Genomic DNA, 14,711 nt, shown 5'->3' with positions numbered 1-14,711 from the left:
CCGTGAGAAGTACGCCTCCCACCAAATTTATCTATCTTTGTATGAATTTATGTAGGTTGGCATAAGTTCTGACAAATTTTTTTTGAAAGACAGAAACTTAGATGCTTTAGTTCTTTATTTTATACAAAATGATGTGTCTTTATTTGATACTTAATTATTAATTAATCATATTAAATTTATCTAATAAGCTAAGAAATCCCTTTTCTTATTCTAATTTCAAGCCTAAAAATATCTTAACATAATATGACTAGAAAAAAATGGCCCTTTAAAGGGTTAAAACATTTCAGAAGTTGTGCATGATTTTGAATGCATTTGGTTACAATCATTTATGTATTTAACAATGGCAATACAGATGTTTAAATATTTATTTTGAACTATCTATATTTTATTGAACTATCAATATCAATAAAATTTATTATTAATGGTCACTTGAATCTGATATATTCATTGTTTTTGACTAAGGATTGAACATAATTTGAAAATATTAACTTGGATGATAAGGAAATCCTCCTTTGCCTTCCAGGGAAGATTATTTTTTTAGAATTATTAATGCTTATCAATTGCAAATTTTATAGGAGGACAAACAGATTCACATGAACAGGACTTGCAGGAATTCTTGGAAACTGTATTTAAAAGGGGGTTACAAATTTCCAACAATGATAAAATTATAATTTTAAATCAGATCAAAAGGAAGTAAGCCAAAACATAAAAGAAATTCAGAATGAAAATAAATCATTACATACTGGCTATCAGCAGGTACAACATTCAGGTTTTCAGTGACACTGCCATTCATTTGTTGTGAATCTATACTATTTTTCTTCATACCAGGATCATATTCACCTTCAATCAAAACAGTCTCTCCTTGACTGGAGCTAATAGGGCCGGAATATAATAATTTCTTATCATCGGTCCCATTTGTTCCATGTCGAGAATATCCATAAATATCACCTGCACTTTTTTCTGAAGAAGACAAACCAGTAAGTCTTTCAATAACTGGATTACAGCCAGGCAATCCTGGCGTGTTTTTCTGTATATCATCCAAATCAGTCAACTGAGTCAATCTAGGTAAGCCATTCTGTTTCAAACTGTTTCTATCTAATGAGTCATCAGAGATATTGCCACTATTTTTCACACCAGAGGTGGGCTCAAGTTTTATCGGAGGATTTGCACCATCGGTACCATTTTCATTCGGTACATTAATACGTCGAGCTATTGTGAGAATAATGGCATTTCGAATGGGTCCATCTGTTTGGGTCATAGCATTTCGCAGAGTTTCCATTGCACTGCTGTTGCTCATGCCTAGTAATGAAATGCCATTTATATTCACTAATTGATCATTGGTTTGCAGTCTTCCATCCTGAAATTATATATAAAAGAATCGAGATAAATATATTAATCAGAATTTACTAGAAACATTTTAAATAATAAACATATCACACTAAAAAATATAAAATGATCAAGCTAACTTTTGACCACCACAGTTATTTTTAATAAAAGTGACACTTAGCAGTACTTCAATACTTAGAAAATGTTTGAATACATTACTTTCATTTATTACATACTAGCAGTACCCATACAGCGTTGCCCGTTACATAATTTCTAAGAGGAAAAATTAGCTTTAGACTTAAGTCTAGTTTCCCCACGATATGACATGGGAATGTCATGCAGGATCAAAAAGATATTTAGAAATCATCAAAAATAACTACAAAATTTTTTATAGCACATATTCAGAAAAATTTAGGGCTAAGCTTTGACATACAGACATTTGGCGCCTTGCAAGTTAGACAATTTTTCGATGGCGCTTTGTTAGGGTTTACATGGCCACCCCCCCTTTTTTTACTGAATGCTACTGTATTTCGATCTTTCTTGTTCATTTCCCTTGATTTTTTCCAGCTACAATACTTCAACTGCTTACTTTCATTATTTTCGATTAAATTTTTTTGCATGCATTTTATTTTACTGCATTTATTGACTTTTTTTTTCTATATTTCCGCTAATTTGCTGCACCGATCCACGGAACCTTTAGATTGGAAACGCTATTGCTGCCGTTCGCGCCACATTCAGCCATTTCACTAAAATTTGGCGATAAACGTTTTGGGTGAAAATGATTGTATATCAATGCTGTTCCATATTTAGACTGTTAAAATGGTTTCAATTTTCCCTTGTAAACCAACACATGCCTTTAGATTCATCTTTCCATTGGGCTAATCTTTGATATACAGTCATTTTGCGCCTTTAGAGGTTGGCAATTTTTCGGAGTTACTTTTGCTACTGTTACCCTGTAAACGTGAATTTTAGTGTGCCCCTTGCTGCGCCAACAATGCCAAGTCGCCAATAAAGATGGCGGACAAAATAAACAAATACTTCCGCGGAACAGATACGTTACCATTTCCCGCCAATTAGGACTGTACTGATAAGTATTTTTTTTTCTTTCTTTTTTTTTCTCCAGATTGTTCAGTGCCTTCTACAGATGCCTCCGGGCAGAATTTTTTAACTTAAAAAAAAAAAAAAAACTACGGCTTTGCTAGCTGCGGGAGCGGGAACCTAGTAGTTTCGCTAGCATATTGAACATAAAGACTGTGTGGATAACAGAAACAGTACATAACCAAAAGAAAAGAAAGAACAAAGAAAGAAGCAATCAGAACATTCTCCATACAAAATTTCAAACAAACGTCCTTTTCCCAATTTCATCCAATTCGTAAAAAAATATATTCAACTCACCCTTCATCTATTCTGCCGGTTCGATATCAAACCATTCTCAATACAAAATTTCAAACAAGCATCCTTTCCTAACTTCATCAACTCGCATATATATTTAACTCATCCTTCATCCATTCTACAGGTTCGAAATACTGCCGACATAGCAAATTATGAAGGGAACCAACCGTCAGAACACCAAAAGAATTACAAGAACTGCGAAGAATTCCATTGCAGCTGTCTTTTAAAGTGAGAATGCAGGCGATTTTTTAAAGCGCATACTGACAATTAAAAATTGCAAAAGAGTAAATATTTTCTGTTCGCATTAAAAAAAAAAGAAAGGAAGAAAACAACTTTTAATTATAATAAAGAACGAAATTAAAATCTTTAATGGATATTTTTTAATTTAACATTTTTCATATAATTGTAGTTCATATACAAATTAACCATTGCAAAAAGTAGTAAACAAAACAGTATTAGGGTTGCTAGAAGAGCGTTCCGATGGGTTGCCATATTGGCGACGAACTCGGGGGCACACTATTCTTCACTTTATCCCCGTTACCCTATTGCTGCCGACTCGCCAAATTCGGCTATTTGCTAAAATTTGGCGATAAATTTTTTTGGCGAAAATGACTGTATATCAAAGTTGTTCCTAAAGCTGAACAATATGGACAGACTATAGACATTGTTCCTATTGAAACTGAGGCCTCATTTCTGTAATCCACACATGGATCGAAATTCAGAGCATTGTACTCCTTTTCGGACCAAATATCAGGAATGTTTGTTCTTTCACTTCTTCTCCTGTGTCTCAAATTTAAATGTCTTTCTCTGTCAGCAGACAGTCAAGATTCATTCTGTCTCTGTAATTCAATGGCAGTGCGATTTAAAGAGAGACGGTTACTTCGTTCAGCAGAAGATTGTCCTTTGAAGAAAGTGTGGACATTCTATATCTGATATTCGCTAACCTAAAGTTTCTTTCCTATACATTTTCACTATCACACAACAAACGAATTGTTTTAGCATTTAATGTGCTACGGCCAAGGTTGAATTCCTTCTTTTGGGGATAATGAGATTTCAATCGCTATTTAAAATCAGACGTAAACAAAGAAATGTATCGCATATGAATATCACAGCTCTTGCTATTTGCACATGCGAAGTTTGAGATTTCCACTCATGCGTGGATAAGTGCAAAGCACAAATACTGCTGCTTTACGCATGTGCGAATCGTAGTAGGAAAATAATTAAAATCGCAATTATAAAACTCCTTTTTTATTTTAATATGACTTCAATATACTAAAACCTTCCCCAATAGATGCCCTACAAAATGGTACAAATATCTGCAAAATTAGTTAGGTATTTCTCGAGTATTTAGGGTTTCAAAATACAGATGCTTTCAAGAGACTTCATTTTATACTATGTATAGACTAGTTACCTTTGGTGACCCGCAAGTTTGATAATTTTGCAAATTAATTATTGAATGCAAAAAACATCAAAATTTTTGATATGCAGATTCTATAAAGCCATGAGCCCAATTTGTTAAAGCATCGAGCAAATTGGTGGTGACCATTTTTCATGGAACAAACTGAGTCTTCTGCTCCAATTGAACCAATCACTGACTCAAAATGAATATGTTCAGCTACTTAGAGACCATTTGCAGTTCATTCCTGGAGTTCATGTACCAAACAATGATGGAATTTTTTTAGACAACACACAATGTAACTGGACTACAAACACTAAGCAAATGGTTTGAATAATTCCAGTGAATGTTTTGGGCCACATAGATCACTCAATATGAATCCCGTTGAACATTTAAGGTATATAATCAAAAGGTCAGTTAGTGTGCAAAATCTTGCACTGGCAGCACTTTTGCAATTATGGATGTCTATAAAGGCAACATGGCTCAGTATATCTACAGGGAACTTCCAACCACTTGTTAAGCCATACTTCGCCGAGCCAATATATACATGTAGATATATTCAATAATACTATGTTTTATAATTAAACTAAAACTTAAAAAAAAAGCATTTTTATTAAAGCCATGCTTTAAAAAACTAACTAAACATGAAGGGAATGAAAAGGATAAAACATTATTTGAATTTAATCACAATAGTGAAAAATATTAATATAAAATTTCCATGAAATTATATTTAAAATATTAGAATTATACCAATAAAATATAAAAAGCAAATACATTGATTAAAAAAATAATTTTTTTGATGCTGTTAAAATTATTTTCATGCTATAATATTTCAGGGGTGTTTGTGGGACCCCAAAAAATCCCCTGAAACTTTTACGGACTTACTACCGACATTTTGGAGTTTCGAGAAGGGGGGGGGGAGAAATGAAAAATTACAATTATGAAGTATTGAATGACCTAATTATAAAAGTTCAATGAATTACTTTTTTTGCAAAATTAAGACCTTTGAACCCAGGTCACGTGATCGCACATCTGGTCGAACGAAGTCTCTCCCTTTTTTTTCTGCCGCGCCTACTTGCCGAAAAGAATCCAGAAGAGAATGTCCGAGAACCGGGGGAATGAGTCATAACTCGCAATAAGGAAAGAACAAAAAAGAAGTTTTTTTCCACTTTTCACGCATTATCACTGCCTTTGGAGAAAGAAAGGAAAAGTTTTCACCACACACACTGACCTTGCGTTTTCTGCTTTCAAAGCAAACAAAATTACCCAGATCAAAATAAATAATTCATTATTATTCCTACTTCCTTTTGAACAACGATCCCCGGAATTTCCGGGTATCAAAGTTCAAAATCCCCGGAATTCCGGGGTTTCCCCGGAGCACAAACACTCCTGATATTTTCCCAAGATTATCTAGAAAAAAATACTAAAATTTCACTTAATTCTTAGTTAAAATCTAAAAACATTCCAAGATGCACATTCACATCTTCCAAAGTAAATATGTGTCATCTTTTCTTGATCTTGGTCCAGTAGTCTGTCTTCTATAGTCCAGTACACATTCTATTTCATTAGTAGTTGAGAATTTACAACCAAAAATGAAAAACACTACTTAAATTTCTCCTTAATGTAATTGGAGGAGGGAAAAAATCTGCTAAACAGTAACAATGTAACATTCTAGTGAGAATCTTTTAAAAACATACTTGTATTTGTCTAAGATTCAAAATGAATAAATGCATATAAACCTGTTTTTTTTTATTTTTAAAATCATGTGTTAAAAGAACGATTTTGATAACAAAAACAGAGATAAATATAAATTCATACTTTGGAGGCAGCTCCACCAGGTATAACAGATTTAATAAATATTCCCAGATCAACTGAGCCATTGGCAGTAGTTGTGCTTTTCCCTTTAACACTCACACCTAAGCCAGCAGAATGAGAGTCTGTTAAAGGAATTTGGAAGGTAAGGATTTCTCGGTATTTCCAAGGGAAAATTCCTGCCTCGTCTTCTACTTTGTTTGTAACCTGCAGACGAAGAAACAGATAATATATATATATCTTAGAATGCTTTATTTATGGTTGTGGTTATTTGTTTAGTGACCATCTTTTCATATTTCCTTTTTGCATTTTATTAGCATCTCATAACATTTCACACACATTTTGCATTCAAAATATTTAAATATTGGCATTTTCTAATAATTAGACAATTAAAAATTTATTAATTTCATGACAGAGAAACTGGAAACAATAATATGGATAAGCTAAAAGGAAATATTTTAGAAGCCTTACCACTTCACTATCTGTTTCAGCAGTTTCTGTCTCTTCTACTTCCTGTCTGGAAACCACTAACTGGACAGTTTTACCAAGAGGAATATTACGCAAGATAGAAACAGCTTCTGTCTGACTTTTTCCAGTCATAGGGGTACCATTCACCTGTTACACATTAATGAAAGTAATATAATAAAGTGTGATTATAAATGGCTTTTAATGAATCAGTCACTAAAAGAAATACAATTTCTTGAGTAAGTTTTTTTTACTTCTTCAGAATGACAGATTTTTTTTAACTATTTTATTTAATTTGTTTTTGGGGATATTCAAAACTTTGAAGTTTTATAAATATGGAATATAAAACCTTGCATATTACATAAAAGTAAATAGACACCCACATAATGTAATTTAAAGGTCTTACATTGTATGAATACTTTTTAAATAATCATATCATATATCAATTTTTTTTTTCACAATCTGTCACCTTTGATGATCAGCTTATCCTTTATCCCAGATTGATTTTTTTTATTGGACAAGACTTATATTAAGTTAATGGAATCACTTTATTAATTACAACTTACTATATGATCAAAAATACGAAAGATAGATATGGTAAAATAAAAGCAGAAGTGAAAAGTGTACTTTAGAGTTAATACTAAAGAAAGCATAAAAAAAATTTCTAATGCTTTTAAAATTGATAAAAGAACATGAGTGAATGGCAAAATAACTTCAATTTTTATCATAACAATAAAACATCGTTAAAGGCTATAAAAATTGTGCCAAAATGAAATTGGTATAATTAAAAAAGTAATCTTTTGAAGAAATTATTTGTGGAAGATATAGCTGAAAGCATTAAAACTGTTTTAATTTTCAATTAGCTGATCAGATGGGGGGGGGGATGTATACTAGGTATACAAACATTCATCTTTATACACAGATAGATAGACCATTTGGGCATAGATATTTTCCATTCTGTAATACCATTCCAACAATGAATATTCATATATTGTGAGACTTCGTAATTATGTCATTTGGTAGTCTATACAATTTTATGTAAATGTATATTTTTTTACACATTGTGTTTTTTTTTTTTTTTTTCAAACTCCTTAAAAATTTTTTTTCATAATTAAACTATATCAAAACTCCTATAATAATTACTATTATACATAGATCAATAAAAATAATAAAGGCATAAGGTAAGATAAAGGTAATAAATTCACCTCCAACAATCTGTCTCCAGGTTGTAGCCTTCCATCTTCAATAGCAGCTCCTTTTGGAAGCACATTTTTTATATAAATAGGAGAGTTTCCACCAGCAGGATTGTCTCTGGTGGTTATGCTAAAACCCAAACCTGATGAACCTACAACCAGAAGACATCTTAGAATTAATAATACAAAAGAAATTGCAATTACTTCTTTTATTATAAAATAATTTTATAATAAAAATTAATTGGAGAAAAGACACAATTTGAAAAAAAGAATACTGTAGCATTAAAATATTAATGCAGAAGAAATATTTAAATACAACAAGAAAATAATAAATTATATTCTGAAAGTTTTTCTGATTAATCTCATTTTAACAATTTTATACAAAATACATCAGATTATATAAAAGAATTAAATAAAGATTTTGTTTAAAATAAAATTTTTAAACATAAATAAGTGACATATAAGTGTAAATGTAAAAGACAAGCATTATCAAATCCAATATGTAAAATTTGAAGGAAAAAAAAAATGCTGATATTTTAAAACATATTACTAAAAAAATCGGAATATAATGGCAACCCTCATCTGAAAATCAATTCAACACTCAGAACTGTTAAGTTTTAGGATAAAGAAATTTGAAATGGAATTATAACAAATCTTTTTTAGACGTTCAATAATAAAATACACAAATTTATTTTACCAGATTTTTAACACATTTTAAGAAAAAAAAAAATCAAAAGATATTTCAAGAAAATTATAAAAGAACATTGGTACGTTAAAGTGTAATGAACAAAGTGATTTAAATTAAGCACCCAAATTATAATGAATGTGGTTGGAATTCTTATAATCCATTTAATACAGAATAATTTCAGATTTTTTTAAAAAAGCAAATGATTACAATAAGTCATTCCAAAACAAATAATGAAGATTTCAATGATAAATACCTTTTGTCAACTCAATTGTTAACATCTTGCCGATTTTCCTCGTATTTGCAGAGGCAAGTCTACGCATGGCCGAAGCAGGCACTTTCTTGGTTGGGGTGACCGTTGCAACTTTTGTACTCACTCCGCCTGCTGATAAGAATAGAAGATATATTTATTAAAAAAGATATGAAACTCATTACTATAAAAAATAATAAAAATATAAAAATCATTACTATAAAAAAATAGAAAAATTTTGCCAATAACTATTTATCGAATGCACAATCTTTAAATCTCTTACATCAATGATTTATCCCTAAAATTGAAACCTATTTATGGATTAAAGGTATAACTAAATAAATATTTCCAATTAATTCAAATTATTTATTTTGGGGATAAATCTTGCATTCCTTAAGTAATTAAGAAATGCAAGATTTATCCTCAAAATATGCAATTAATATTTCAGTGATAAAAGTTGTATATGGACCAGAATGGGTCATTCATGAATATTAAATGTGTGCCTTTTTGTAGAATAAATACAAAACAAAAAATTATGAAGTTGTCAGATATCAAATCAATCCGAGATAAATTATTTATCTTTAATTTCACTTTAAGAATTGTTTTCAAATAAATTTTATATAATGACTAAAACTATCTAGAACACATTTATAAGAAGAAAACCAAGAACATATACACATAAGCAGAAGGTCAATATTAAATACATACCAATAAGAATATAATTAAAATGTCTAAACACAATGGAACACATTTAGATACAAACAAAACCACAATAATAATTTTGAATTAAGGGAAACTACATTAGAAAAGAAATGCTTTTGATCTTCAGCAGTTTTAATAAATAAACTTAATAGAGAATAATAAACAGTTAAAGTAATTCATCAATACCAGACAAAATGAAGGAAAAAAGGAAGGATTCATTAATTACAAAGAACAAAAAAACACATATACAAGATGAAAAAGAAATGCATTTACACATATCAGAGATTAAAATCCCAGGAAATATATATAAAATAAAAATAGATTATGATATCACATATCAGAGACAAAAACAGAATAAAATAAAATGCTTGATGGATTGGAAAATGACAGATTGAATAATAAATCTTAATCAAAAAGAGATAATCTGAAAAAAAAAAGCAGAAATTTTACAAACCATAATTTTAATAAACAAGTAAATACACAGCGTATAGCAACTGAATACAATAAACAATTTGAATAGATGTGTAAATGTACTTTACTAACATAAATAATTCAATACAAGTTCTAAATTATAACTATTAGTGTTGATATCAAATTTATTATAATGTGTGATCAAATTATAAATATTGAATTCAACATAATGTTAATCACAAATTTAAGAGAATAAAGAAAAAAATGTGAACAATAAACTTGAATTAACCAAATTACAGAGTACTGCTTTAAAAAATTAAACACAAATCCAAGCCTAACCTCTTTCTTCTCCTTCAACTAATGCAGCTCCTTCTTCATCTGGTTTCTTAACAGTTTCCCCAATACTGGGTTTTGGATAAACCGGCGGTGGTGGTTTTTTAGGGACAGCAGCTGTTTTTGACTGAAGATGCCCTTGTCCCCTAACTAACTCCAGCCTTATCTGGTGTGATTTGAGTGCATTTTTGAAAATATCTTGAGCAGTTTGAAAACTCACATTCTGCAAACTTTGACCATTGATTTCTGTTATTCGGTCCCCAACATGAAAGCGTCCGTCACGGTCAATTCGACCACCTGCCTCAATACCTTGAATCACCAGACCAGTATCTCTGAAAATTTCAAATTCATGAGATGTTATAAGTATAGCAGAAATATATGGATAAAAAAATATGACTTAAACATATTCAGACTTTGTTTACAACTTAAGCAAACAATTAAAGGTAGTAAAATTAATTAAAAGATAATTGATAAAAAATGAGTTTATTTCAAATAATACATCAAATTTCAGAATAAAAACATCAACAATGAGAATCAAGATATGATATTAAAACAAAATTAAAATAAATCAAGATATGTATAGATTTTATTCAAATAAAAGTAATTTCATTACTTTCATTTTATTAAAAAATGACAAATGTTAAAAAAAAATTAGGTATTAAATTTAGTTTTGAATTCAAATTGTCTTTTAAAATGCAAGAAAATTTATAAACTGTTTTTTCTCAAATTAATGAACAATACATTCGAAACAAAATCAATTTTAAATAAGACAAAAATTGAAAATATGTATTTCAAAAATAAAGTAAATATAATAAAAAACCTGCTTAGAATAAATTTAAAGGTGGAATTCATAGTAAAATGACATCTGAATGTAAAAATTTCCCAAATTTGATGTTAATCATTTATTAGCAGAAAATCACTGTACAACAAAACTTCATAAAAATCCATTATCTGATAAATACTAAAATCTTATTCATCTTTAATTAACTTTTAAGAAATTTACGCAATGACTTGTATAGATTTTATCATAAACATTTTCTTCTTGATTATGCAGAAATTAAAGAGAATTAGAATCAATAATATAAACAATAATTCTTAATTCAAAAGATAATTTAAAAAAACTTATAAAAAATCAAAAATAATATTTTAAAGAAAAAAGTTTCTCTTTTCCAACTGCATTATGAATTATAGAATTTTATTATTTTAAGTCAATCACTGGCTGTTTTGAACAAGTGCCACTCATTGATTGGCTGATCTTCCAATAGGTGGTCATTGAAATGATCTAAAATTGTTTATAATAATCATATTCAAACTTGAATATGCAAATTTAAGCAAAAAAAAAAAAAAAAAAGTTTTGTGTAAGTGCGTGCTTAAAATATTATTGCACATGTAGAAACATTTAGTATTTTTAATTTCTTATAGCTGATACGAATTGATTGAAACAGCATAAAATACAATTATTAGTAATTTTTTTTTTTTTTTTAAGTGGGAGGACAAACACTCAGTATTTTTTATGCAATATATATTTTTGTTACATTAATGTCCTAATTTTAAACTTATTAAAGAATAATCTATGCAAGAACTTTCCAAATTATAATACATACCTCCCTTTAAGATCATAATCTGGTACAACATGAATTCCAAGAGGTCCACTTTCATTTTTTAGAATAATTGTTTTTTCTCTTTAAAATAAAAATAATAAATAAATAAAATAAAATTTAAAAAATAATAAAATCCAATAAATTCTTTAAAACATCAAAATTGCAAAAACTGAAAATAATCAAAATATTAATAAATTATCCATTGTATATGATGGAAGTACACACCTTTCATCACTCATGCTAGAGGTATCACTTCCAGCATCTAATGAAGTACATTTTATGTGGAAATTTTCATTGAAATCCTACAAAATCAAGTAGAGAGAAAAAAGTTAACAATTTTTAATATGAAAAACAAATATATCACTATAATTCTGATGCAATGGATAAAAATTGTACTTTTAACCATATTAGTATTGTAACCAATAAGGAAACATGCCTTCACTTTAGCTACATATATAAATAACAGGTTTTAACAAATTTACACACATAAAAAAAATCTTGTAAATGGCCTATTATCTCTGCGAAAACACATTTAATTCAACAAAATATGAAGGTTTGTAAAATGATATAAAATATTTATTTGTACTTACAATTTTGTAAAATCATTGTACTGTAACTGAACAACATTTCACTCAAAAATATAATTATTTCATTATATTTGGCAATAGAAATTTATAGAATAAATCACTTGGATTATTACAATTTATTTAATGAAATTTAAACTTTCAAAACCAAAATTTTTTTTAAAAAATTAAGAAACTTTTTAAACTTATAAAAAACATCTATAAATTAGCTAAAATCAATTTCTCTCTCTCAATAGATATCGAAGAACTGCTTTGCCAAATGTACTATATTTTCTCTCAGTTTTAAGACTTGATTAAAAAACAAAAAGCTTAAGAAAAATTACTCAGTAGAAAAAAGTACTCAATTTTTTTTATTATCAGAGGTTAATTTAAAATAATGGACCTAATATTCCTTCACATACATGTTACGTGATTTGATTTTTAAAAAGGGTAAAATAAAGAAATTACTAATGCAAACTGCTATTATATCTATCATCTTTTGTTTTTTATTTTGGCTTTCTAAAAGTATCAGCATCAAAGCATGCTGAAGGAATATATATCACTTAGCTCATGGTCTTTATTGCAAACGAATAAAGTAAATAAAATAGTATAAATAAATATTTGATAATCATAACCAATGGTAGTATGAAGCTATTTATATTTCTTTGATTTGAAATTGTAAAATGAAATCCATGATTTATATTTTAATAAAAATAATTTCATAATTTTACCTTCTATTTTGCTCTCTACCAAAACAGACACTAAATAAACGTAATCAGCAAAATAATTATTTTAATAACAAAGAGCACATACGGCAATGCTTTACAAGTAAAATGTCTATAAAAAACTTTCAGACAAAATTTAAATTATTATATAATTACATGTGCACAAAATAGAAAAAAATTTGAATGAATGGGAATTACTTTCATGAGCTGCCTATCTGCCGCTTCCACCCATCGATAAGTTTCAGCCGAGTTTCCTAGAATTGACAATCGACCTGAGCCCCGAGAGAATGTTGTTAAGGACGACAGTTTTGAGTCACCATTGATATCTAAACTTTCAACTGGTGACACCCGGTCCTCCACGCCATTTTCCTGTAACATTTAATAAACAAATAAAAAGTAATTAATACCATTATTTTCATCATTACAAAAGAAGAAAACATACAAGACAAATTAACCAGTCTTATTAAATTATGGATCATCACAACTAAAACAGTCAGCATAGAATTATATTACAGTTTTGATAATTCCCAAATTTTTCTACCAATTTTTCAAAAATATTTTCTTAAGTTCAAGAGATAATAATTTTTATTTTTTTGGTTTCTAATAATTAAACCTCTATTTTTAAAATTTTTAATCTTAAATAAATATCAAGATTTTTTATTCTTTCAGGAGAATTGAAAAGAATTTCATTTGAATGCAAGAGGAAAAAATTTACTTTTGATTAATATGAGGAAAAGTCACAAAGTTAAAGGATAAAAGTTCGTAAATTATAAATAATTAATAAGCAAAACAGAAAAAAGGAGGTAATAGAAAATTCCAATAAGACAAAATGATACTATTTATAAATGCAATTAGTCTATTTAATAACTTAGAATTACACAACATCTTAATTACTTAGACTAATTTTACTCAATATATATGAAATAAAATGCAAAAAGTACAAACACACCAATAAAATGGAAATTTAAAAGAATAAAAATATCACAAAGGAAAAATAAACGCAAGCTCTCATACATGTACACTGTTCTGTTCCTGAGAAGCATCAGTAGTATTGATAACAACTGCTGTAGACCACCTCTTGCTGGGATCAGTGGAAGAAGATTCAGGGAAGAGATTATTAAGGGCAGGTTCACTCCCTCTTCGCACTTGAAGAGGTGTCACCCCTGAAAAAAGAAACAAAAACATGAAGTACAAAACGTCATTGGATATGATAATGATGAGCTAAGATGATTATCAAGGACTGCAATATAACAGCAAACTTAGTATATTACAGCATAACAGTTTTCCAAATTTTTTAAATGGAGTCTGAATTGTTCTTACAAATAATATCAATATGTTTTATGAATTATAAACACCAAAAATTATTTATGAAAAAATATTTACCAAGAGGTGGATTATCTTCTGTTTCTGTATTACTCCCATGGGATCCCACTTCCACACTAAATAGGTCAGGACTGCCTGTGTACACAGAACTAGTGCTAGTGACATCTCCACAGGAATAGGGAGGCAAAGGCGAGTAACCTTCCTCAAACACAGCAATGATCTGAAAGGAATGATTCAATTACAAAATATTAAAAAAAATAATTACTTTACTTTCAAAATTTTAAACATTAAATATATCATGCCAAATATATGTAAAAAAAAGTCTTGAACTAATCAGGATGCATAGTGCGGTATGAAATGAGCAAACAATAAAATGGTCTCCAATATTAGATTTATAGCATTAAAAGAATACACTGGTACAAGTTCTGATAATTTTCTACTAGCATATATTAGTATGCCATACATACGAATTCAGAAAACATTACTTGTATTTTTAAGATTTATCGGACACTTCTTCTTCCACATATCATTTTG

The 14,711-nt window shown here is 28.9% G+C and overlaps 1 protein-coding gene across 3 annotated transcripts in view; it reads right to left on the bottom strand.

The window, feature by feature from the left end:
- LOC129957042 (partitioning defective 3 homolog) overlaps window positions 1–14,711 on the bottom strand; it is a 67,074-nt gene that overhangs the window by 10,117 nt on the left and 42,246 nt on the right. For 2 of the 3 annotated variants that reach the window (XM_056069162.1, XM_056069164.1), the window contains exons 3-13: window positions 14,238–14,397; window positions 13,869–14,017; window positions 13,053–13,223; window positions 11,792–11,868; window positions 11,570–11,647; window positions 9,972–10,297; window positions 8,526–8,654; window positions 7,597–7,736; window positions 6,398–6,541; window positions 5,933–6,133; window positions 744–1,357 (exon numbers count right to left, since the gene is read on the bottom strand). In XM_056069162.1, the coding sequence (XP_055925137.1) occupies window positions 744–1,357; window positions 5,933–6,133; window positions 6,398–6,541; window positions 7,597–7,736; window positions 8,526–8,654; window positions 9,972–10,297; window positions 11,570–11,647; window positions 11,792–11,868; window positions 13,053–13,223; window positions 13,869–14,017; window positions 14,238–14,397 (2,189 nt within the window). The remainder of the gene's footprint in view (window positions 1–743; window positions 1,358–5,932; window positions 6,134–6,397; window positions 6,542–7,596; window positions 7,737–8,525; window positions 8,655–9,971; window positions 10,298–11,569; window positions 11,648–11,791; window positions 11,869–13,052; window positions 13,224–13,868; window positions 14,018–14,237; window positions 14,398–14,711) is intronic. The other variant, XM_056069163.1, reaches the window with a different exon arrangement.

Source organism: Argiope bruennichi, chromosome 11 (assembly GCF_947563725.1).
Source record: "Argiope bruennichi chromosome 11, qqArgBrue1.1, whole genome shotgun sequence".
Lineage (NCBI taxonomy): Eukaryota > Metazoa > Arthropoda > Arachnida > Araneae > Araneidae > Argiope > Argiope bruennichi.
The sequence above is the reverse complement of the archived record's forward strand: the minus strand, read 5'-3'. Positions and strand labels throughout refer to the sequence as shown.